Source organism: Schistocerca gregaria, chromosome 9, assembly GCF_023897955.1.
Source record: "Schistocerca gregaria isolate iqSchGreg1 chromosome 9, iqSchGreg1.2, whole genome shotgun sequence".
Classification (NCBI taxonomy): Eukaryota; Metazoa; Arthropoda; class Insecta; order Orthoptera; family Acrididae; genus Schistocerca; species Schistocerca gregaria.
Window position 1 is genome coordinate 140,623,344 of NC_064928.1, and position 27,286 is coordinate 140,650,629.

Consider the following 27,286-nt stretch of genomic DNA (forward strand, 5'->3'; position numbering starts at 1 on the left):
AGATACACCACTCTCAGTCACAGCTACATTTGGTTGTAAATTGTTGTCCGAATCATCATGAAGCAACACAGCTCTCGTATTGCCTCACAGCACAAGTATTGCAAAGTTTACAAGTAATACAGTTGTCATACCCTGCACATACTGCCCTCTCACGGTAGAAACATGCACTGTTTCCGCTTTAATTACATTAGAAACAAATAAAGTTACTGATATCATAAAGTATTTCTGGATCTTGGTGTTAACTATTGGAATTTCGGCAGTATGCATCATTTGTTTTGACCATTGTAGTTTCGGACAACATATTGCAAAGAGATGAATACACTAAATAGATTCAGAAAGATGTAGGCTGCAGCAGGTACTGGGAGATGAAGAAGCTTTCACAGGGTAGAGTAGCATGGAGAGCTGCGTCAAAACAGTTTCTGGAATGAAGACGACGACAATAACATTGCCAATTATTCATCTAACTTCGAAACAAGGATCATTTATCAGTTTATTTGTCATTGTCTTCATAGCAGACAAAGAAAATTGATAAATTTAATATTATGAATCGAAGAAAATGGTAAATAACTATTACTCATAGGATCCATGAGGAGGTTGTCTCTTTAATTTACCGATAGAGTAATTTACCGTTCTGAGTACTAAAATCGTCTCCCGCCTCGGTATTGTCCCAGACGTTTGTTGGACTGCGCTACTCGAACTATGGGAAATGTGGTTTCCTACTGTTGTTTTAGTCATAAAACGTCTTGTGAATTCATGTAACTTATCGGACGTACTTGCTGCGTCGGTGAAAGTGGCTGGCCTATTTCATTTCAAATCGTATGAAAAATATTCGTATTTGTTAAAACTATTAATAATTCTCACATGGTTCAATTACTGTAAAAGAAATCATATTTCATAAAGTAAACTCTTAAGTGTTTTCTAGTTTTCGAGTTAAAATTCGATAAAATTTGAGTTCTTTTCCGAATGGCACAATAGGTCTGCCACGAAACTCGGGAACCACATATCGGATTTCAGTAAACTACGCTTCTTTTTGAAGCTGAACATCTGTGGAGATAACAGTAAGATAAAATAACATAATTTTTAGAAACCTTTATTTTACATATTAAGCATAAACACAGTTTTCATACATATTTTTAAAAATGCAGATAAGAGTTCGCTTGAGCCTTCCAGAGAGAGACAGTACTCCTGACTATGAAGTGTAGACAAGACAGGGTTTTAATTTAAGGAAATAGTAATTGATACGTTATTCCTTAATCGTACCACAATATAGATATATATAAGGTGGTCCATTGATCGTGATCGGGCCAAATATCTCACGAAATAAGCGTCAAACGAAAAAACTACAAAGAACGAAACTTGTCTATCTTGAAGCTTATCTAGCCTGTAAATACAAAATTAATGCAATAAACGCTCAAAATGATGTCCGTCAACCTTAATGCGTTTGCAAATATGTGTAACGACATTCTTCTCAACAGCGAGTAGTTCGCTTTCCGTAATGTTCGCACATGCATTGACAATGCGCTGACGCATGTTGTCAGACGTTGTCGGTGGATCGCGATAGCAAATATCCTTCAACTTTCCCCACAGAAAGAAATCCGGGGACATCGGATCCAGTGAACGTGCTTCGACGACCAATCCACCTGTCATGAAATATGCTATTCAATATCGCTTCAACCGCACGCGAGCTATGTGCCGGACATCCATCATGTTGGAAGTACATTGCCATTCTGTCATGCACTGAAACATCTTGTAGTAACATCCGTAGAACATTACGCAGGAAATCTGCATACATTGCACCATTTAGACTGCCATCGATAAAATGGGGCCAATCATCCTTCCTCTCATAATGCCGCACCATACATTCCGCCAAGGTCACTGATGTTCCACTCGTCGCAGCCATCGTGGATTTTCCGTTGCCCAATAGTGCATATTATGCCGGTTTACGTTACTGCTGTTGGTGAATGACACTTCGTCGCTAAATAGAACGCGTGAAAAAAATTTGTCATCGTCCCGTGATTTCTCTTGTGCCCAGTGGCAGAACTATACACAACGTTCAAGCTCGTCGCCATGCAATTCCTCGTGCATAGAAATGTGGTACGGGTGTAATCGATGTTGATGTAGCATTCTCAACACCGAAGTTTTTGAGCTTCCCGATTGTCGCGCAATCTGTCTGCTACCTCCACCCTCCCACCCTCCCCAGGACCCCCTTTTCCCTCTCCCCTCCTTCTCCCAGAGCGGATTTTCCTCCTCCCCCCCCCCCCCCCCCACCGAGACCCTGGAGCCCCTACTTGCCTCTTTCTTTCTCACATCCCTCTCTACCTGGCCCTCTTCAACGTGCCCCCAATCAATCTACCCCCTCTCTTCCCCTCCTTTCCTCCCTTCTTCCGAACTCCCTCATCTCCTTGCACCCAGCAGATCCTCCGTTTTGATCATCATCAGTGTGCCATGTCAGTGTTGTGTTTAGTGCAGTTTCTCGTGTGTGTCAAGAGGTGTGATTTTAATTGTGTGCTGCCTTGAGGTTTGCTGTCAGTGTTTGTTATGTGCGATGCCATCCGTCGATACCTTTTATGCTCCGGTCATACTGTGCTTGTGTTCTTTTGATTGTTGCAGAGTGTGGCATTTTGTGTTCTGGTCATACTGTGCCTTGTGTTCTTTTAATTGTTGCAGTGTGTGGCTTTTTGTGTGCGCTACTTATTTACAGTTTTTTATCTCCATTTTACAGTCGCCCCTTTGTGTTGTCTATTGCCTTCCATGATGTTCCCCCTTTTTATATCTATGTTCACCATATTCTCTCCTTTGTATTTTTTTCACTGTCTTCTTTTGTTTGTTCTATGTCTTTCGGCTAAAGAGCAGCACATATGCTGCTGTCGGCCCGCCCCGATGGGGAACTGAAATACAATAAAGAAAAAAAATACATGTGATGTATAAATACATGTATGCAGTATATAAGGGGAAAACATTGTTACCAAAAATCTAAAAATGTACCTTTTTGGTTTACGTCAAATTTTTACATGTTATTGCAACAAACTTTCAGACACACACACACACACACAAAGATATATATATATATATATATATATATATATATATATATATATATATATACAGAAAACAGGATGGAGGAGATGGACAGAGAGAGGTGGCTGCAGGAGATGGAGAGAGAGGGGGGTAAGGAGGTGATGGGAAGAGAGAGGGGGAAGGAGGAGGAGGTGGACAAAGAAGAGAGGGAGAGATGTACAGAGCAAGCGGAGATGAGAACATACATCCAATTCCCAAATATATTATAAACGTGTGCTTTCTGCTCTCTTTTCCATTGAAGCAGACTGAGCCTTGCCTAAGTGTCGATCGGTACAGTTAGTATTGGATAAACCTGAATCCACCGTTGACGTTTGTTTTATGAATATATTGCCTTAAGGGACTCTTTGTCTTTGGTTGCTCGTTACAGAGTGATAAAGTAATTATGATTTATTCAGTTTGTTACCTAAATTGTTTCTGTGTAAATACTTTCAAACACCTTGGAAAAACCGGCTGTTTGTAATCCCCAAAATACAGAACACAAAACACTGAGCAATGCAGCAACCATTATACAGATCCAAAAGTACTGTGATGTGGTCGCCGTCGCTGTGGGAATGAATCAGTATTGTGCCTCTGTGCTAATCTCCCATGACGTTCAGTGAGTACGTACATGGGGAGAATATCAGCCAATTTTTCATCAGCAATCCTATCTGTACTCGTGTGCATCACTATCAATGAAAAACTAATGCTGAGACATGTCCCTGGACATTTATTTGCTCATATCTCCGTTTTTATTTTTCAGAATGTCTGTACTACGGGGCATATTAAGTGCAGTGGACGAGTCTACTTGTGATGGGTGAGTATTCTATTTATTCCTTTAAAACATTTGCAAAAGATCTGTAGCATTCACACCAAATGGTTAACGTTGCCATACAACTTTGGGAGACGTTACAAGAAGAAGGAAGGTCTATTTTAGTAACAGTAACTGCATACCCATCCCCATCCCTGTAGACAAAGTTGACATAGCATTGTTGTGATGCGGCATGCGACTCATGGTCAGAGACACTTGATTAAAATTCTGGTAGAAAAAAATTCCATCGCAGATATTTGGCCAGTAAGGCTGGAAGTGGTAGCAGCACACATTTTCTAATCACCAGATTTTCCTCCACTTTTCTTCTCAGGAAAGTTAGTACCTCTTGACAGCTCCTCATAGAGTGGGGGAAGTGGCACAGTTCTTGGTCATCCATATGTTGAAGGTGGACATGGAGTGGAGTGGAGTGGAGTAGACTATGGGTTTCACTATTTCTGTTCTTTTATTATCTTAAACTACAAACGCACCGCTTTGCAGAGTGTCTGAGAAGATTGCATACCCCTCTTAGCTTTTTTTTTAAACTGGAGAAGTGTATACCTGTTTTATCTATATTCCTGATTTGGCAAGTGCCTACTTCATAAAACATCGTGTTACAGATAGTGTCAACGACTTGCCACGCGTTGGACCTAAGTAAATGCGCCACGTTCAAGAGCGTTATTTTCTGATCCAGGTCCCCGACGTGTGTGAGAAAGGAAGCAATGAGACTGATTTTTTATCTACCAAACTTTTACCTTTTCATATATCAGTACTGTCCCTTCCAAAGTAGTTTCTTTGGCAGCTACCCATTGGCCAAGTCTTGGAATTAGCAATGTTTCAACTGGTAGGGCCTTTAAAATTGTTGGTGAAGTTCTTTTCAGTATGCTCCACAGGCCCAAAATGATGTCCTCCTAAGACATTTTTCAATTTCTGGAAAAAGAGAAAGTCACGAGAACTCATATCAGGAGAATAGGGGTGAGGATGGCGGAGGAACAACAGAAAAGCCTTACGAGGTCAAAAATTCTGTGATGGAAGTGGCTATGTGGCATGGGGCGTTGTCATGATGCAGGATCCACTAGTCTGCAATGTCCAGTCACTAGATTCACCTTTTTCCTAAGCTTTCAAGAACATCTTTCACACTGGACTCACTTTCGGGAGGATGACGGTTCAATCCCGCGTCCGGCCATCCTGATTTAGGTTTTCTGTGATTTCCCTAAATCGCTCCAGGCAAATGCTGGGATGGTTCCTTTCAAAGGTCACGGCCGAATTCCTTCACCGTCCTTCCCTAATCCGATGAGACTCATGACCTCGTAAAATGGTCTCTTCCCCCAAACCAACCTAGAACGTCTTTGTAAAACACTTCGTTGATAAATTGTCTTGGAGGAACAAACTCTTCATGCACTGTACCCCCATGGTCCAGATATCTCAGTGTGCCACTCCTCACTTTGCCGCTTTGTCTCACACTAACAAAATCCAGAATTCATCCACCCGTGATTATAGGACTGAGCCATTCACAGTCATCGGCAGTCCTCTTAAGAAGGTCGACGCACGCATTTCTTCGATTGTCCTTCTGCTCAGTTGGGGGGCTTTTGGCAGCATTTTAGCACAGATCTGTGGTATGTGCAAAAATTCGCTCAAAATTCGATGTACCGTGAAAGTATGAGTTTCACAGCTCACCCCTCATCATTATTGTTAAATGTTGACAGTTTTTGAAGTTGAAGGTCTCCATGAGCGAAGTTCGTCTTCAATGTGTCCTCAGCCTCACAATAATTATTTGCTCCCTGTAGGCCTGCTTCAGCTTTTCACACTCACATATCCCCAAGTTTAACACAAAACTTCATGGCATAAAGCTGCCCTAAATTCCATTGATCCATTTTCTAACACACAACAAAAACACAGATTAACTGACGGCGCTACCAAAAATCATGTGATGGTCTTACGAAGCTGAAACTCGGAGCTTCTGGAAGGGATGAACACACCGCTCAACACAACTTGAGCAATGCATCGTTGCCAGATCGCTTCCAGTGTTGTCAGTCTGACTACTTTTCTTAGACACCTTGTAAACTGATGGGAAAAACTCCCAACATAAACTGAAGTTGGTAGGTGTGTTTCTGCACTTGACAGATGAAGTCTATTCAGATTCACACCAGTCGCATCAAAATGCCACTGCCGGCCACGGTGGCCATGCGGTTGTAGGCGCTTCAGTCCAGAACTGCGGGACTGCTACAGTCGCAGGTTCGAATATTACCCCGGGCTTGGATCTGTGTGATGTCCTTAGGTTAGTTAGGTTTAAGTAGTTCTAAGTTCTAGGGAAACTGATGACCTAAGATGTAAAGACCCATAGTGCTCAGAGCCACATGAACCAAAATGCCGCTAGTAATGCTGCTACGAGAATTCAAATCAGGCACGCTCTACATACACACTGTAAGGGACGTGAGCGTTAGATACCTTTGTGACTGGTCGTGGTGAGTTGATGTTAGTCAAGAATGCCTTTCAACAACACCTCACTGAGTTTGAGCGAGGTCGCCTAACAGAGCTATGAGAAGCTGGATGTTCCTTCTGCGATATTGCAGAAAGACTTGACAGGATCTTAGTCACTGTGCATGATTGCTGGCAGTGGTGGTCACGAGAGCGTACGGTCGCAAGAAGACCAGGCTATGAAAGGCCACATGGCACTACCGAGTTGGGTGACCAACAAAAGTGGTTCAAATGGCTCTGAGCACTATGAGACTTAACATCTGAGGTCATCAGTCCCTTGAACTTAGAACTACTTAAACCTAACTAACCTAAGGACATCACACACATCCATGCCAGAGGCAGGATTCGAACCTGTGACCGTAGCGGTGGCGCGGATCCAGACTGAAGCGCCTAGAACCGCTCAGCCACACCGGCCGGTGGAGGCCAACATGTTCGGTGCATGGTTCTCTCGCTCATACTGCATCTGGAGCGCTTCAAGAACAGCTCTGAACCAGACACCCTGTAACATGCATTCCACTTACCCAAAACCATCGCTATTTGCGACTTGAGTGGTATCAAGTGAGAGCTCAGTGGAGAGCAGGACATAGGTCTGTTGTGTTTTCTGGTGAAGGCTGATGCTGTCTCGGTGCAAATGATGACCATTTGGTGGTGAGAAAGAGGCCAGCCGAGGGCCTGCAACCAACCTATCTGCGTGCTAGACGCACTGGACCTACACCTGGAGTTATGGTCTGGGGTGCGATTTCATATGACAGCAGGAGCACTGCCGTGTTTATCCCATGTACCCTGACCGCAAATTTGTACGTCAGTGTAGTGAATCGACCTGTTGTGCTACCAGTCATGAACAGTATTCCAGGAAGTGTTTTCCAACACGGTAACGCTCGCCCAAGGATCGATGCTGTAACCGAACGTGCTTTGAAGTGTGTCGACATGATGCCACGGTCATCTCGATCACCAGGTCTGTCTCCAATGGACCGCATGTGGGACGCTATCGGATGGCAACTCCAATGTCATCCCAAAATAACATTGACCATCTCTTTATTGACCAACCGAGTGCAACACACATGGAACACCACGGCACAAAATGGCATCTGGCACCTGTACAACATAATGTATGCACATTTGCGTGAGAGCTCAGTGGAGAGCAGGACATAGGTCTGTTGTGTTTTCTGGTGAAAGCAGTTACACCGGTTATTAATGTACCATCATTTCACATTTGCATTGGCTTTTCTCGCAAGTACATTAACCTACGATCCTGCAATTTTAATCACTTAAATATTTTACCTATAGAAACGTATTCCCGAAATTTCATTGCTCCACTTTTTTTTCTGTCAGTACATAATACTGTTCACACAGGAGGAATGTCGTTCTATGGTCCCCATAGGAAACGTGACTTGTGTCATGATACACAATGTCACAACGACCGTACTCCTGGACGCGTGTTTTTCGAAGGGCATGTGCATGGAAAATCTTACGCAAACATCGTGCAAACGTGTGTCGATATTTCACCTCGAAAAAGAACGATTTGTAGAACATAATGGGTCAGAGCAGGATGGATACCCAGGACTTTTTGTTAATCAGGTACAGGTATTCCTTGAAGGATAATTTCGAGGCAACTGAATTGGGCGTGTTTCAGCAACGACTCCTGCTCCACTGAAATCACGACCACGATTTTCGCACCTTACCACGCCAGGCAAATCACTATGCGCAGTAATAACGTCCCACGTGGATCAACGCCGGTACAAGGCTGAAGAGGAATCGTGCAAAAACGTTGAGTATGCTAGTCGTAGCATTAATTCGTAAGAGGCCGTATGCCAGGTACGACATCGACGCGCACAGACTTGTGCAAGGCGCGATGCCGCACATACAGATCACTTGATACATAGTTTCTTGCCTGGAAATACACCATTACACAACATACTTTCTTCAGCTGGGAGTCATGGAGACTTCTTTGACATACTGTACACATCCACTACAGTCACCAACGCCCAGCATGTCCGCTTACGAGACAAAACACACAGAGAGAAGGGGTCAACTTGTGTGCTGAAGACAATCCTTGCCAATTAGATCCCTGGGCTTCTTTCTGGCAACAATCCATGGCTTTACGAGACTCACTCAGTAACTATTTGCACTTTCGATATTATCGTCTTTAGGTCAGCCGTACGGCTTAGTACATACGCCTGCTCCTGGATGGCAGGATTCTCTTCACTGCTGGAGCGGTTTGGCGTTGTCACATCTGTTGGCTCCGCACTCCTGCCAAGTGTACATCCTTCCGGCACACTCTGTTGGCAACAATGAAGAAAAGGATTCTGTTATTAGTTTTTGTGATCTGAAGATAGATCCATAGGAGACCTTCAGCACAACACAACTATGAAGGAATAGGAAACAGCAAGACTTCCCATTACGTCCGCTACAGATTTTTCAACATGCAGCAAGTCCATGAGATAGCATTAGTTTGAATACCAGACGGGTGATTGTTAATGGAGCGCTAAACCAAACGAGCAATAGTCACGGTTCTGCAGATGACACTATCTGTAATTGGCACAATTTTCGTTAAATATGTGCAACATTTGTCCCAAAACAACTCTATGAAGAACACATTCACTGTCGTCTGAGTATCTGTCTCCAGCTAGTGGACCGCCATGCTAACAAAACTGAAATGAAATGGAAACTCCTAGGATCTGTAGCCAAAAGAAATTCTAGAGTCAGCGTTCTTCAGGAACAGTTTTGGGATGCACAACGGCCACTTCTGGTCTATCACCCGAAAAATGGGTCAACAGTAAACAGTCACTGATATGTTCTGCAACGAGTTGAAGCCAGCCATGAAACCAGGGGATCGCTTTATTGCCCATCTATGTGTCTCTCTGTCTGTCTGCATGACTACTGAAAACCCTTTTCCTCAGGAACGGTTACACGCATCGAATTCAAATTTATGTCACTTAGCAAAGTCAATGATCCCTTTGCTGCGTAAAAATTGTAAGCTTCTAAGTCAATGCTACCAAAAGATGAGGCCGTTTATGAAACATATTTTGACACTCATAAACTCATTCATCAAAATCTATAGGGTACTTTACGTTCACCTAGAAAAATGAAATTTCGCAAGAAGAAAGGTTTTATAGCTTAAATAAAGGCGACAATCCTAAAATTGTTAATTTGTTATTATATAGCACGAAAAAATATTTTCGTCTAATTTTAGCCGTCTGCCTGGGTGTGTCTGTCTTATAAGATATCTTTTTCTCTGGAACTGCTTGGTGTATCATGTTCAGTCTTATGTCACATACTGAAACCTATAGTCCCTTGGAGGTGTAAAAAATTTAAAATACGGTCATTCATGTCACACGTTTTGATACTTGCAAACTGATTCATGAAAACCTATAGTGTATGTTCCCCTTTGATGCAGGATGATGATATTCGGCAAGAAACAGAATTTCATAGTGTAAGCAAATTAAAAACTCTGAAACACGTTGAAAAGTAATTATATCACATTAAAATATGTTTTGATATTGCATACTGACGCTACGACCCTACGACTTATCTTAGAAGCTAGATTAAGGAAGCGCAAACCTACGTTTCTAGCATTTGTAGACTTAGAGAAAGCTTTTGACAATGTTGACTGGAATATTCTCTTTCAAATTCTGAAGGTGGCAGGGGTAAAATATATGGAGCGACAGGCTATTTGCAATTTGTACAGAAACCAGATGGCAGTCATAAGAGTCGAGGGACATGAAAGGGAAGCAGTGGTTGGGAAGGGAGTGAGACAGGGTTGTAGTCTCTCCCCGATGTAATTCAATCTGTATATTGAGCAAGCAGTAAAGGAAACAAAAGAAAAGTTTCTCCATGGAGAAGAAATAAAAAGTTTGAGGTTCGCCGATGACATTGTAATTCTGTCAGAGACAGCAAAAGACGTGAAAGAGCAGTTGAACGGAATGGATAGTGTCTTGAAAGGAGGATATAGGATGAACATCAACAAGAGCAAAACGAGGATAATGGAATGTAGTCGAATTAAGTCGGGTGATGCTGAGGGAATTAGATTAGGAAATGAGACACTTAAAGTAGTAAAGGAGTTTTGGTATTTGGGGAGCAAAATAACTGATGATGGTCGAAGTAGAGAGGATATAAAATGTAGACTGGCAATGGCAAGGAAAGCGTTTCTGAAGAAGAGACATTTGTTAACATCGAGTCTAGATTTAAGTGTCAGGAAGTCATTTCTGAAAGTATTTGTATGGAGTGTAGCCATGTATGGAAGTGAAACATGGACAATAAATAGTTTAGACAAGAAGAAAATAGAAGCTTTCGAAATGTGGTGCTACAGAAGAATGCTGAAGATTAGATGGGTAGATCACAAAACTAATGAGGAAGTATTGAATAGGATTAGGGAGAAGAGAAGTTTGTGGCAGAACTTGACCAGAAGAAGGGATCGGTTGGTAGGACATGTTCTAAGAGATCAAGGGAACACCAATTTAGTATTGGAGGGTAGCGTAGAGGGTAAAAATCGTAGAGGGAGACCAAGAGATGACTACACTGATTCAGAAGGATGTGGGTTGCAGTGGGTTCTGGGAGATGAAGAAGCTTGCACAGGATAGAGTAGCATGGAGAGCTGCATCAAACCAGTCTCAGGACTGAAGACCACAACAACAACATTGCATCCATCATCTGTCAAAAGCATAATACGAGAAAATTATTGCATGCAAACATTAAATGTAAGCTGTACTCGCGTTTTAGTAAATTAATAAAAATGTTTTATTAAATCCTGACTTTCTAAATATATAAACTGAAGTCTCCTGCTCGCTTCTTTTTGTATGCTTGGGCTAGTCTGAAGAACTACCTCAGAGATTTTGATGCAGTCTCTGATTTCCCGGGAGGAATATATTGCCAATATCCATACCGACAAGAGGCAAAAATTGTTGATATTCTCAATTCCCAGCGTGTACGAACCACATACATGTACATAACTGAGTTTGTAAATAACCCTTAACATGCGAGTCCTGCTAGTACTTGGGCAGTTTTATTTCATTGGTTTGGGCCATTTGAAGGTGGACTAAAATAATTCTATTTTTAGGATCTGTAGGTTCATAGGATGGCCATATGGTGCTGGTCCCACGTTGGGAAATTCTGTGATGACTGACCAGCAAAAATAGCACTTTAGAATAATTTTTGAATTAAAAGCCTATAATGCAAGCTTTTAAAGTTTGTTACTTACTTGTATATAAATTATTTGATCATGCATTTACAATTTGCTAAACTGATGACACGAAAATGTAAAACAAATGAAATCATTAATATGTTTGACATGATTTATGAACATTGTAATAAACATCTACTTAATATTTTTGATGAAAAGTTGAGATTTATGTCCACGAAGAAACTCAGAGTCTCAATTAAAAAAAAAATACATTTTGCAACTAGAAGCAAACAGGTTTGTTAGTAAAATACAAGATAACCACGGGAATGTGTCCACCAATCAAATTTTACCTGTATCGAATTCAAATTTGGTACTTTCGCAAATAATCAGCATTAAAATGTGTTTCAAACTTACTGACCAATTGGTTTGTGCCTACACTTCTTAGCAATGAAGTTACTTATAATACGAAGGGTGTTCTAAAGGTAAGTTTCGTCATTGTTTTTGGAAGAGAAGATGATATACAGGTTGTATTAATTATTATCAGAAGTAGTACATTAAGCTGCAAATTATCATTTTAAACCTGTGTGGTCTCACTGGTGTGCCTAGTCGACCACAAGCCCCCGTCACACTGTTCACTCTAACAACAGAGTACATACAGGGCTGAAGACATGGATAAAGAAAGGTATCGCCACAATTTGCATTTAGAGTAATGTAACTTTCTTACCTTTATTGGTCGTTGTTGCACGCTCGACGTCCAGTGATGAATCTCGCCATCCGCTGTTTGTTAAATCAATTTGAGATCCAGGGTGCGTATTTTGGTGCGTGAGAACTCACACATAGTTAAACGTCCACCTTTTATTTTATAAATACTGATCATGACGATATTCAATCATTTTCAGTGTAACAGCTTTTCCAATACATCATTTCGTTCCCTCTATCCTTCACCTCCTGAAAGCATGCGTATTACAATACGTCTCAAGACCAACTGCCCATTGTCTCTACACCTGCCAACAACCGGCTCCTGCTCACACAGCTTACAAACTGTGCAATACTGCTAACCTTCGTTGTATATCGATATTTTACACATCGCACGTATACATATATGAAAAACGTAGTATGAAAAATGAAAAGTGTTTATAATAAAGTTCTGTGGCAATATACCTCATTATTGTCGTCATATTAACAGTATTGTAACAAAATAATAATATTTCACTTTATGTTTACGTAGTTAAAGTTTACTTGCTCCTTCAAGTTGATTGACAGCACCGCACACCTCGCCAACCGGTGGTATAGGTAGTTTCAGTAGTCCGTTAATTACAAGATGATGCAAAAGAACGGCATATGAATCCACACGCACTGGTGGTCAGTGACAGAAGCGGCAACAGCGCAGAGGAATGGCGCATGCGCAGAGCGCCCAAGAGGAAAGAGCAGCAGCTCACCGGATTGACCGAGGCTGCTCCACTGCACATCATGGTGGTCACGACGGCAGATCGATGTGTACTGACAAAGCCAATGGAGATGCGTGCCGTTATCCACTATGAACGGTCATGTGGGACTAGTGTGTACGTCATCCACGAGTGCCTACAGACCGGTTATAGGGAAGAGGTCACGTTGCGTCAAATTGTTGGTCATAGATGTCGCGTGCAAAATCGGCACTCACTGGACGTCGCTAGCAAACCAGTACTGAGGTGGAGCAGGTTGTGGCCACTCCTTGCATCACAGGGCACCGAGTTTTACCACAGTGGCGATTTCATAGTGCTTGCATGCTACGACAAATATCTCAATGTTGCTGGCGACTATGTCGAAAAACAGTGCAAGGTGTGTAGTTCATTATGCCACGAAGTACGCTATGTGATCAAAAGTATCCGGACACCCCCAAAAAATACGTTTTTCATATTAGGCGCATTGTGCTGCCATCTACTGCCAGGTACTCCATATCAGCGATTTCAGTAATCATTAGACATCGCGAGAGAGGAGAATGAGGCACTCCGCACAACTCACGGACTTCGAATGTGGTTAGGTGATTGGGTGTCACTTGTTTCATACCTCTCTATGCGAGATTTCCACACTCCTAAACGTCCCTAGGTCCGTTGTTCCCGATGTGATACTGAAGTGGAAACGTGAAGGGAAACTTCCAGCAGAAAAGCGTACACATCACGCCGGTAACTGCCAAACGACGTCTCCTTTGGTGTAAGGAGCGTAAAAATTGGACCATTGAACAGTGAGAAAACGTTGTGTGGAGTGACGAATCACGCTACACAATGTGGCGATACGATGGCAGGGTGTGGATATGGCGAATGCCTGGTGCACGTCATCTGCCAGCGTCTGCAGTGCCAACAGTAAAATTCGGAGGCGGTGGTGTTATGGTCTTGTCGTGTTTTTCATGGAGGGGGCTTGCACCCCTTGTTGTTTTGCATGATACTATCATAGCACAGACCTACCTTGATGTTTTAAGCACCTTCTTGCCTCTCACTGTTGAAGAGCAATTCAGGAATGGCGATTGCATCTTTCAACACGATAGAGCACCTGTTCATAATGCACGGCACTTGAAGGAGTGATTACACAACAATAACATCCCTGTAATGGACTGGCCTGCACAGAGACCTGACCAGGATCCTATAGAATACCTTTGGGATGTTTTGGAACGCAGACTTCGGGCCATGTCTCACCGACCGTCATCGATATCTCTCCTCAGTGCACCACTCCGTGAATAATGGGCTGTCATTTCCCAAAACTGCTTCCAACACCTGAGTGAACGCATGCCTGCGAGAGTGGAAGCTGTCATCAAGGTTAAGGGTGGGCCACAACCATATTGGATTCCAGTTCCACGAACTTTTAAGTCATTTTCAGCCAGATGTCCGGATACTTTGGTTTCATAGTGTATTTGTTTCTTGTGGTAAGGTTTCCTTTTGAAAAAACAATGACACAAATTTCTTTCAGAATGTTCCATGTACCTTCATCAGTTTGTTGTCATGTAATTTATTGTTGAAGAAGCCAAAACACCGATGCTTGTCTTCTAACAAGAAAGTTTGGAACAGAGGTTTGAGCAGCTTCAGTATTAAAATTACATTTATCGAGTACTACTTTCGATCGTAAGTGATAAGTATGTTCTTAGACCGACCTCGATGTTAGGAAAGCAGTGACTGGCATCTTGTGGATCTTGGCTGGGATGAAATGACATACTGAAGAAATTTTCCTCCCGTAGTATCGAACTTACATCAAACAGACAAAATTGCGTTAAGCATTCCTTTAAAAGTAGTGCAAATTTTCCAACCGAAGTGCGATGCGTTTAACACGGCTCAAATTGGAATTTGAAGGGGCGAAGTTTGAGAGGTGCATGTTGACTTAATTCGTGGCAGCTGTCCACCATTTAATTCAGCCAAATAAATGCATAGAAAATACCCTACAGAGCATAATTAAAGGGTCAGTTATGGTAAACCATTTACGTGTCTCCCATTGTGACATAAAAGTTTGAAATTTCGCTCGAAGCTACCACCAACCTCCCTCTGTAATTGTGCAAAAGTATGACACCCTGCATCGTTAATCTCACTATCGGTTAAGCTGCTGCTCTTGCCCTTCTAGTGGACTTGTGGAATTGGAGGGGTCTCAGGAGGTTGCCTGCCAATGGAGTCCATCACGAATTCTCTCTGCACAAGTACATTTTAAAAGCACTCAACAAAGACGAGCAGTTGGCGCCTAGAGTGCTGCCCAACTGGGTGGCATTAGAGGAACCCATTGAAATTCTACTGATATCATTGGTCATTGTCGCACACCCGCTCCCCCCCACACCCCTCCTCGCGCCGCTTCCCATTTGATCACACCAGCTGTTGTTGTTGTTGTCTTCAGTCCTGAAACTGGTTTGATGCAGCTCTCCATCCTACTCAATCCTGTGCAAGCTTCTTCATCTCCCAGTACTTACTGCAACCTACATCCTTCTGAATTTGTTTAGTGTATTCATCTCTTGGTCTCCCTCTACACTGCCCTCCAATGCTAAATTTAAGATTCCTTGATGCCTCAGAACATGTCCTACCACCCGGCCCCTTCTTCTTGTCAAGTTGTGCCACAAACTCCTCTTCTCTCCAATTCAATACCTCCTCGTTAGTTATGTGATCTACCCATCTAATCTTCAGCACTCATCTGTAGTACCACATTTCGAAAGCTTCTATTCTCTTCTTGTTTAAACTATTTATCGTCCATGTTTCACTTCCGTACATGGCTACACTCCATACAAATACTTTCAGAAACGACTTCATGACACTTAAATCTATACTCGATGTTAACAAATTTCTCTTCTTCAGAAATGCTTTCCTTGCCATTGACAGTGTACATTTTATATCCTCTCTACTTCGACCATCATCAGTTATTTTGCTTCTCAAATAGCAAAACTCCTTTACTACTTTAAATGTCTCATTTCCTAATCTAATTCCCTCAGCATCACCCCATTTAATTAGACTACATTCCATTATCCTCATTTTGCTTTTGTTGATGTTCATCTTATATCCTCCTTTCAAGACACTGTCCATTCTGTTCAACTGCTCTTCCAAGTCCTTTGCTGTCTCTGACAGAGTTACAATGTCATCGCCGAACCTCAAAGTTTTTATTTCTTCTCCATGGATTTTAATACCTACTCGGAAATTTTTCTTTTGTTTCCTTTACTGCTTGCTCAATATACAGATTGAATAATATCAGGGAGAGACTACAACCCTGTCTCACTCCCTTCCCAACCACTGCTTCCCTTTCATGCCCTTCCACTCTTATAACTGCCATCTTTTTTCTGTACAAATTGTAAATAGTCTTTTGCTCCCTGTATTTTACCCCTGCCACCTTCAGAATTTGAAATAGAGTATTACAGTCAACATTGTCAAAAGCTTTCTCTAAATCCACAAATGCTAGAAACGTAGGTTTGCCTTTCCTTAATCTTTCTTCTAAGATAAGTCATAAAGTCAGTATTGCCTCACGTGTTCCAACATTTCCACGGAATCCAAACTGATCTTCCCCCAGGTCGGCTTCTACCAGATTTATTTTCCATTCGTTTGTAAGGAATTCGCGTTAGTATTTTGCAGCACACCAGCATAACAGAGGAAAATGCCAATTAGGAGATCTGCAAAACCTTAAGCGCACTTTGCTACTTCGGATCACGTTCAATTTTCCAACATTGGTTTTGAACCTTCCCTAGTTGTTCCACACTATACTCGAGAGTAGTTGTGTTCGCATTGCCTTCCTAATGGGTACGACCACGATCAATGGGCCTGCATGGCTACAAAGTCGTTAGAGAAGGGTGAATTGAGTGGCGGGAGGGAGGGGGGGTGTCAGCAGAGTGAAACGTTGTTGAGAACGCCATCTTGTTCGTCATTGCACTGCAAAATGGTGTTTCTGACAGCGGAACGTGTGAGAATCAACGCGCCAAGGAAAGGTATGGTTTCATTGAAGCTCATTATGCCATCCCCTGAGGCCTTTTAGTTTTGATTCTGAGGTTTGGTGCGTCCGAAATGTGTTCATTGGCTTCCCATAAGTAAACCCCATGTGATTTCGACTTTGGTGCTGCGGTTCTCATCCCCACTTCAGAGGTGTCAAAGGAAGGATTGAACTGTGGATAAGATGGGGTGCGACAGCCTTCCCATCGTTTGACACGTCCACGGTGACGTTGGGCAGAATCGTGGTAAAATCTGATGCCAGTGTGACAGCATTAATCCACGTGACGCCTAACATGGACTTCTGAGCTCTGGCCACTTTTCACATGTGTCGAAGCCGTGCTGTCTGAAGCCTCGCTGAACCCGAGACTCACGTCGCAGGGCTCCACGCTTCTGCACCGTTGCAGAGGAAGGGCGTAGGTGCCTTTGAGCCAAATATCAAATTCATACGTTCCTTAAATTGTTGCACAGTGCAGTTACACCTCCGCCTTACACGACTATAATGAGGGGTACACTACAGGAGTCTTTTAATTTTAAATTATTACTGGCCAGCTGGTTATAACCTAGATAGCAGCACTGTTTTAAGAAGCCGTCAGTGAAGGAAGAGGTGAAGGTAGCGAGTGGTGTATATGTCGTTTGCTGCTCAACTGAAAAGTTGTTTCTGATGATGCTGGAAAACGTGGACAATGACGGAAGGTATGCATTAAAAGGCAGGGTATCTATGTAGAGAAATGGTGCCATTGAAGAGTATTTATCGTTGTAATAAATTAGAAAGCTGCTGTGAAGATTGTATTGTATTGTATGTTAACTGGGGACCTAGAAACGATGGAGAAGCTCCGTCCCCGCCGCAGCCGCAGCGGTCCACAACCCCACGACGACTACCGCAGTCCACTTCACCCCTCCGCCGCCCCACACCGAACCCAGGGTTATTTTGCGGTTCGGCCCCCGGTGGACCCCCCAGGGAACGTCTCACACCAGACGAGTGTAACCCCCATGTTTGCGTTGTAGAGTAATGGTGGTGTACGCGTACGTGGAGAACTTGTTTGCGCAGCAATCGCCGACATAGTGTAACTGAGTCAGAATAAGGGGAACCAGCCCGCATTCGCCGAGGCAGATGGAAAACTGCCTAAAAACCATCCACAGACTGTCCGGTTCACCGGACCTCGACACAAATCCGAATTCGTGCTGGGGGACCAGGCGCTCTTTCCCGCCCGGAAAGCCGTGCGTTGGACCGCACGGCCAACCGGGCGGGCTGCTGTGAGGATACTTCTGACTTACTTTCGTAGTAAATAGATACTTTCATATTTAGCAAAGCCGCTTGTACTCTTGCCATTGAGCAGACTAAAATTATGATAATAATAATAATAATAATAATAATCATCGTTGTTATCACCATTCTTGTTGCAGGTCTGTCGCCCTGGAATACAATAAGAGACCACACGCTACAGGAGAAGGGGACAGGTACGAGGAGCGCATGCTAGCCTTGGTCTTCCTACGCTGCTTGAAGCGCAGGCTGCTCTTCCAGTTGTCGGCCAACAATCGCGATGCAGGCAGGTTCGACGACTTGGTGCTGGGGTGGCGACCCAAGGAAGACACCAAGGCGCACACCTTGCTGGTGCAGCTCAAGCACAAGACCTCCCTCAATAATATGCACATTGACAGTAAAGAGTGGTTGTCTGAAGATCACAAACGCAACTTTGGAATCAGGAAATACTGTGACTCCTATGTAAAAGTTACAGAGTCCCTGAAGAGGGACAGAGTCACATTTGTGTTGCTGACGAATGCCCTTCTGGGTGACAGTAAAGATAACATATTTGTGAGTGAGTGTGTGGACAGTGTCTCAGGACTAGAGCTGCTGCACGCTGGTGGTGACCTATACAAGCTCAACTGGGACAACCCACAGGTGCAGAAGGCAGTGCGTCAGGACCCCGACTTTGTGAATCATTTCCACCTGCTGTGCAAGCAGAGGGATTGGGAGGAGATTCTGGACGACATTTATGGAGAGCTGAAAGAGTTGCTGGGCGCAGGTGGCCTCCTATGCGAATCCATCTCTGAGAGTTTGTTTAAGAATCTCAGGCAGTGGATGAACAACGAGACTGTGTGTTTGACAAGTGGCTGGAAGAAGTGGCAGAAACTTTTAGACGAATATATCAGGAAGGAGGTGAATATGTGCAGGTCGGTGACCACCAGACTCAAGTATTACAGCGTGGCAGATGTTCGCGGCTACATAGAGTCCCGTAACCCAGCGTGGGTGAGGCCTACTGAAAAAGGAACTGCAGCTCTCTCTGCTACAAAGATCCACCAAGCGCTGCCTCCAGAGTCACACATAATGGTGGCTGTGGAGAAGTTCAGAGAGCTGGAATACCAGATTCTCCGCTGTTGGGGACCATTTTGTCGATGGCTGGTAAGTTTTACAATGTTGGAATTTCAGGATGCACTTATATGAAGGGCTTATTTCAATAGCAGTTTGTTCATTTTGAGATACAGAGTCCTAAAGTTAAATGAGCGCTGAAAAATCTGCAGTTGAGATACCACAAATATTCTAGCCTATAGCTTCTTGCTAGAGATGAACCTTTCTTTCTGTTTGTTTGGATAATTAATTTCAGAAGCATTATAGGCGGAAAAATGGAGGTAATGGACTTGTACCACTATTGAAATAAGCCCTTCATATCGAGGTCCAAGCTAGTGGATATGTTTGTCTGATGGTTTGTTAGCGATCACGCACACAAGTTGGGTTGTGTTCCTTGATGGATTCGGTATACTGTTTGGAAGCTAGTCAGAAATGCTCTCGTAGGCTGTGCAAGTTCTATGTGTGAATATCTACACCATTTATGGACACTGAAACGTTGTTCTGTCTAGTGGTAAGCCTTCCTCCATAGCAGCATACTGATGTATGTCATGTTTGGCAAAAAAGTGTGTGTGTCTGTGTGTTATGATTTATTTACTCTTGGTAATGTACGGATACTGAGCAAGGATTCCACATGAAAGATGGTTATGTGTTTCACTTTTGATTATAGGGGAAATTAATAACATGAGTACAGATAATGAACGAAGAAGTTTAGTTTTTGTATAGATATTGTTCAAATGAATATGTCGCATTTCCTGATTAGCATGCTCGTCTTATTGACTCACTGATAGCACAACGGATAGGACCCAAGGAATAAATCAAACTAGAAATTGACAAAAGAGTTAATTTAAATGAGCCTGCCAGCGAAGATAACGCATTTTGTCATAATGATCATTTTTTCGTTTTACTTATTACTTTCTTTAAATACGCTTTGGCACTGTAGGCACATTTATTTCTCAGAGTTAAATACGGTTTGTTGGAATGGCTAATATTATTGACAGTAACAAAATAATTTGTGTAATGAGTAACATTCTTTTTATCACAAATGGTGACTATTTATCAAAAGACAGAGGATTGCCACCAACATTTCTCCGGAGCGTGTTCAGTACGCAATATTCATGGTATCAGCAGAAGGAGTGAATCACGGATAATTATTGAATAATGAGTCGCCTAACATATTATGGTGATGGACTCATTTGGATAAACAGATCATTGGTAGTTGATGCAGCGTTGGATTACAGTTGTCAAGTTTCACGAATCGTAATTCACTCATGCACTTATACTATTAAAAATGGCTAGCAACGCTTTCCATTACTCTCTGCTGTCAGTGAGATAAGCTGAAAATGAAAATAGTGGACTGTGGGTGAAGCCACTTCAAAGACCCATGATCGCCAACATTTTGAAAAAAAAAGTAAGAAAAATGGTTACTGGACAGTAATTGAGATCACAGATAAGTTTTTACATACCACTCATGCAAGATACTACAGTTTTGCAGATGTGAGATCTGGAAAGCATGGGATTCTAATAGACAAAGAGCATCCCAGTGGGCACAAAGAAAAACCTGAACCTCACGCAAAATTTCCACTCACAATGTAAGTTAACGCTAGCCGTAATTTAACAAACGTCAAGCCAAAGATTCAAGGAAATGGATTATATGATCACAGAGCGATGGCTCAAATTCAAACAAAGCGCTGGCTATGAGACTAATCTTTCTCGCAAAATCCAATCAACAAACAAGATATTGGGCCACAACTCATTTTACTAACATAAACGAACTTGAAGGAGACTGTGATAGCGTTTCTCTAAGAAGACTAACAAGTTCAAATACATGTTTCCTCTATCAAACTGGACAATATTACGATGTATCGTGCAAAATGATCCACATGTAACTAACTAACTAATTAAAGCAAGTATTTGGCTAAAATTCGCATCAAAGATGAAAGATAAGAGATTAATGATCCACTACAATCCCCTTAAACGAATTCAATATCTTACTCCTCACGTCTAGCGCACGGCGAGAACCAGCCGCCACTACCTCCGGAAAGCCAGCAACATATACCGGTTTCACTGCGAGTCCTAGCTATCCTCTGGGCGGCAAATGGTGGGGTAGTTTCCCTTAAGCACCGGAAAGAGAGTGTTTAATATTTTTTTGTGGGATCTAAAATTTAAAAAACCTCTCCCACACCGGCCTGATTTAGCTTCACTGGTCAGGATAATAAAAACATGCTTATATTAAGGGAATTTTCATTCACAAAGCACGCTTATCACATTCACACAGTTCAGTACTGTTCTATCCTGATTAAATTGAGCTTAACATAAATTCCATAAGGCAGTGAAGTAATTTCGAAGTCTCGGTGCGACGAAAATTGTTCAAAAATGGTTCAAATGGCTCTGAGCACTATGGGACTTAACATCTGTGGTCATCAGTCCCCTAGAACTTAGAACTACTTAAACCTAACTAACCTAAGGACATCACACACATCCATGCCCGGGGCAGGATTCGAACCTGCGACCGCAGCAGTCGCACGGTTCTGGACTGACGAAAATTGTCAGTCGACCTCCTGAAAACATTTGTAATAATTATTAACTTTCGGTGATCACATGGGGAGGACCGGAGATCTGCTGGTAAGACCGTGTTAGCCTGTTTATTTCAAGTAACTGGATATCTTGAGCATACAAAATGGCAGGTTCGTCCAGTGTAAATCAGACGTTCCCCACTGATCCCGTGAAACACAGCGTAGTAAGCAGACACTGTCAATAATAATCAGTTAAATAACACGCGAACACGCTTCCTTTAGTTTATGTATTAAATTCCTTCTGATACAGAATCTCATCAACATGGCGACTAGCTCAACAATACATACATATACATCCTCCTTCTTTCACGGCTAATCGGCAAGATCTCTTTCATTCTTTTCATAAGAGAAAACATAGATAGCAGAGAAGCTATTCCATGGAGTAAATGGACGCTCCAAGGAATAATAGGGCTTGAAACTACTTTGCATTGATAATCATCGTATACTGAAGTTTAGGAATCGGTAAGATAAGAAGAGATATTTCGAGATATGTACTGAGTTATATAATTTATAAAATTTCTGTAAATATCGCGGAGAGACCGCTGCAAGAGACATTACAAGTGCCAACATTCTCCGGGGATTTATTTTCCCTGCTCTCGTCTCGTTACTGGTCAAGAAGCTCCCTGGACTCTGCTGCCTGACACAGCTCAGTTCGACTGACAGTGCAAAGTTGCTACTGTACTGTCTCTGACATGTCAAAACCTTGTCACTCTCACAGTCATTTATACACCAACACATACAGAGAGAATGAGGTAACGAACAAACTTTGATTAACTGAAATAACCAAACAAAGATCTTTCACCCGATCTGCAGGGGCTCAGCGTAGCTGCAGCAGCGTGAAACAAGACTTACAGGCAGCTCATTACAAACTGCACGCATGTGAAGTCGCAAAGTGCCCGTAACACTAAGGTGATCATCAGTCCCGTTTTTTTTCGGGTCAGTCCCAATTTTTGTGTGTCTGTCCAGAATTTTTTCAAAGGTAATTCGGGACACCTGTTTGTCAAGAGTTAAAACAATTCTTGAAACTCTTCAAACAGAGATAGGTCTGCTTCGAGCAAAGGTAAAGAGTTTTCATGGTGCTGTATTATTTTTCTATGAAACTGCTCTATCCTACTTAAAAAAGTTTCCAGAACTTGGACTGCTACAATTGGGGTACCTAGAATCAAATACCTGTATGGGATGACATTGAAAGAACTTATCTAGTTAGCGAAACTGCGCCATATGTTCAGTTTGCAGAAAATGCAATGTATGATGAGTACGTCAGTGTCAGTTTGTAACCACTCAGAAAATTATTGAATGGACTGCTAATCACACTGTTCCAGGTCAAACATGGGTTGAGATGATTCCTCATTTCAGCCAGAATCATGTGCCATTCTCAAGTGTACTCAAGCTAGTGGAGTTTCTTTACTGCTTCCTAGCACTAATGCTGCTACTGACATCTACATCTACATCTACGTCCATACTCCGCAAGCCACCTGGCGGTGTGTGGCGGTGGGTACCCTGAGTACCTCTATCGGTTCTCCCTTCTATTCCAGTCTCGTATTGTTCGTGGAAAGAAGGATTGTCGGCATTCTTCTGTGTGGGTTCTAACCTCTCTGATTTTATCCTCATGGTCTCTTTGCGAGATATACGTAGGAGGGAGCAATATACTGCTTGACTCTTCGGTGAAGGTGTGTTCTCGAAACTTCAACAAAAGCCCATACCGAGCTACTCAGCGTCTCTCCTGCAGAGTCTTCCACTGGAGTTTATCTATCATCTCCGTAACGCTTTCGCGATTACTAAATGATCCTGTAACGAAGCGCGCTGCTCTCCGTTGGATCTTCTCTATCTCTTCTATCAACCCTATCTGGTACGGATCCCACACTGCTGAGCAGTATTCAAGCAGTGGGCGAACAAGTGTACTGTAACCTACTTCCTTTGTTTTCGGATTGCATTTCCTTAGGATTCTTCCAATTCAGTGTGGCATCTGCTTTACCGACGATCAACTTTATTTGATCATTCCATTTTAAATCACTCCTAATGCGTACTCCCACATAATTTATGGAATTAACTGCTTCCAGTTGCTGACCTGCTATTTCGTAGCTAAATGATAAGGGATCTATTTTTTTATGTATTCGCAGCACATTACACTTGTCTACATTGAGATTGTAGATCTGAAAGCGTATTTTCACACATGAACAATATATGGACAAGTGACCAAAGACAGTTGGCTGTAGAAATCATGAAAGCAATGTTAGTAAGTAGAATAAATTATGATGAAACTTGTGCCGAGTTTTTTCATATGTTGTCGAAAAATACAGACTTGATAAAGAAAATTCGCACCACTGATAAATACAATTGCCCTGGTCATACTCATTCGTCTTAGAAGGTATCAATAAAATGTAAATGTGCTTTTCTTTGTAAAAAAATTAATTGACATTTTGTTTTTATTACATTTAATTAAAACCTCCTTCTCATGTAATAAACAAATAAATAAATATAGCCTATTTTGCAAAAGTGTTAAGTTAACACCCATGAAAGGGTGACAAGTCATCTTTCAAAGTGACATGTGTGGATAGACATTGTCCTATAGAAAAATGATATTATGATACTGTAGCATGAGACGTGGAACATAAGAACACAGGATGACCGTGAGGTACAATTAGGGTTCCCAGATCTGAAAACACATGATCGTGAGCCTTAGTTGCCTTTGCGATTGTTCGTTGTAACTCGATGTTAGTCAAGAATGCCTTTAAGGCGACAAAGGCGTCATTATCAGCACCTCACTGAGTTTGAACGTGGTCGTGTAATAGGACTACGAAACACTGGACGGTCCTTCTGCAATAGCTCAGGAAGAGTTGGCAGGAATGTTGCCCCTGCACGTGACTGCTGTCAGCGGTGGTCAGGTGAATGTACGCTCGCTACAAGACCAGGCGTCAGACGGCCACGTGCCACTAGGACAGGCAAGACCATCGTGTTCGGCGTATGGCTACAGCACATCACATCGCATCTGCAGCAGCCATATAAGCCTCAGTTCCCACCACAGTCACATAACGAATTGTTGCAGACCGGTTACTCCAAGAAGAGCTCCGAGCCACACACCCTGCAGCGTGTATTGCGACTCAAGAGAGAGCTCACTGGAAAGTAGGACAATGGTCTGTGGTGGTTTCTGCTGAAAACTCGTTCTGTCTCGGTTCCAGTGATGCCGTTGGTGGGGAGGCTTACATGCCTCGGCGATACAGATACCCGTTCCGTAGGTGCAACCACAACGGAAGAGGCCAGGCAAACGTGTGGTTCCTAAAGAGGGGCAGCAGCCTTTTCAGTAGTTGCAGGGGCAACAGTCTGGATGATTGACTGATATGGCCTTGTAACACTAACCAAAACGGCCTTGATGAGCTGGTACTGCGAACGGCTGAAAGCAAGGGGAAACTACAGCCATAATTTTTCCCGAGGGCATGTAGATATACTGTATGATTAAATGATGATGGCGTCAACTTGGGTAAAATATTCCGGAGGTAAAATAGTCCCCAATTCGGATCTCCAGGTGGGGATTACTAAAGAGGACGTCGTTATACCATCTGGTGAGCAAGATGTATGAGACAGGCGAAATATTCCCAGACTTCAAGAAGAATATAATAATTCCAATTCCTAAGAAAGCAGGTGTTGACAGATGTGAAAATTACCGAACTATTAATTCAATAAGTCACAGCTGCTAAATACTAACTCGAATTCTTTAGAAACGAATGGAAAAACTTTTAGAAGCCGACCTCGGGGAAGATCAGTTTGGATTTCGTAGAAATATTGGAACACGTGAGGTAATACTGACCCTACCACTTATCTTAGAAGAAAGATTAAGGAAAGGCAAACCTACGTTTCTAGCAATTGTAGACTTAAAGCTTTTTGACAATGTTGACTGGAATACTTTCTTTCAAATTCTAAAGGTAGCAGGGCTCAAATACAGGGAGCGAAAGGCTATTTACAATTTGTACAGAAAGCAGATGGCAGTTATAAGAGTCGAGGGACATGAAAGGCAAGCAGTGGTTGGCAAAGGAATGACAAAGGGTTGTAGTCTCACCCCGATGTAAGCAGTAAGGAAAACAAATGAAAAATTCGGAGTAGAAATTAAAGTCCATGTAGAAGAAATAAAAACTCTGAGGTTCGCCGATGACACTGAAATTCCCGTCAGTGACAGCAAAGGACTTGGAAGAGCAGTTGAACGGAATGGACAGTGTCTTGAAAGGAGGATATAAGATGAACATCAACAAAAGCAAAACGAGGATAATAGAATGTGGTCGAATTAAGTCGGGTGATGCTGAGGGAATTAGATTAGGAAATGAGACACTTAAAGTAGTAAAGGGGTTTTCTATTTGGGGAGCAAAATAACTGATGATGGTCGAAGTAGAGAGGATATAAAATGTAGACTGGCAATGGCACTGAAAGCGTTTCTGAAGAAGAGAAATTTGTTAACATCTCGTATAGATTTAAGTGTCAGGAAGTCGTTTCTGAAAGTATTTGTATGGAGTGTAGCCCTGCATGTAAGTGAAACATGGACGATGAATAGTTTGGACAAGAAGAGAATAGAAGATTTCGAAATGTGGTGCTACAGAAGAATGCTGAAGATTAGATGGGTAGATCACATAACTAATGAGGAGGTATTGAATAGAATTGGGGAGAGGAGGAGTTGGTAGCACAACTTGACTAGAAGAAGGGATCGGTTGGTAGGACATATCCTTAGGCATCAATGGATCACCAGTTTAGTATTGGAGGGCAGCGTGGACGGTAAAAATCGTAGAGGGAGACAAAGAGATGAATACACTAAGCAGATTCAGAAGGATGTAGGTTGCAGTAGGTATTGGGAGATAAAGAAGCTTGCTCAGGATAGAGTAGCATGGAGAGCTTTGTCTCAGAACTGAGGACCACAACAACAACAACAACAACATGACAGCAGGAGCACTCACATGGTTATCTCGTGTACCGTAACTGGAAATTTGTTCGCCACTCTGGTGGTTCGACCTCTTGTGCTGCTGTTAATGAACAGCATTCCAGGGGGTATTTTCAAACATCAAAAACACTCGTCCACATACCGCTGCTGTAACCCAACATGCTCCAATCGAGCACATATGAGTCATCACAACACGACTCCAATGTCATCCACAGACAGCTTTAACCGTCCCTGTATTGACTGACCAAGTGCAACAGGCATGGAAGTCCATCCCACAAACTGACATCCAACTCTTGTACAACATAATGCATGCAAATTTTCGTGTTTACATTCAACATTCTGGAGGTTACACCAGTTATCAATGTTTCACATTTATAATAGCTATTCTCGGACACACATTAACCTGTATCTTGCAATGTTGAATCCTGAAATATATTACCTTGACAAACGCATTCACGAAATTTCATTAGTCTACATTAATTATTTTTCGGTGTTGCGATTTTCTTCCGCCAGAATAGAAAACCCGGACCCTGCGTAGCATATAGTCAGGCGTTATGCTCCAGAAGCTGGAT

At 42.5% G+C, this 27,286-nt stretch overlaps 1 protein-coding gene across 1 annotated transcript in view; it reads left to right on the top strand.

Moving 5' to 3' along the window:
* Window positions 1–27,286, top strand: part of LOC126291468 (uncharacterized) — a 107,503-nt gene that overhangs the window by 27,145 nt on the left and 53,072 nt on the right. Inside the window, exons 3-4 of the mRNA XM_049984979.1 lie at window positions 3,818–3,871; window positions 18,278–19,274. Of these exons, the coding sequence (XP_049840936.1) occupies window positions 3,819–3,871; window positions 18,278–19,274 (1,050 nt within the window). The 5' untranslated portion in view covers window position 3,818. The remainder of the gene's footprint in view (window positions 1–3,817; window positions 3,872–18,277; window positions 19,275–27,286) is intronic.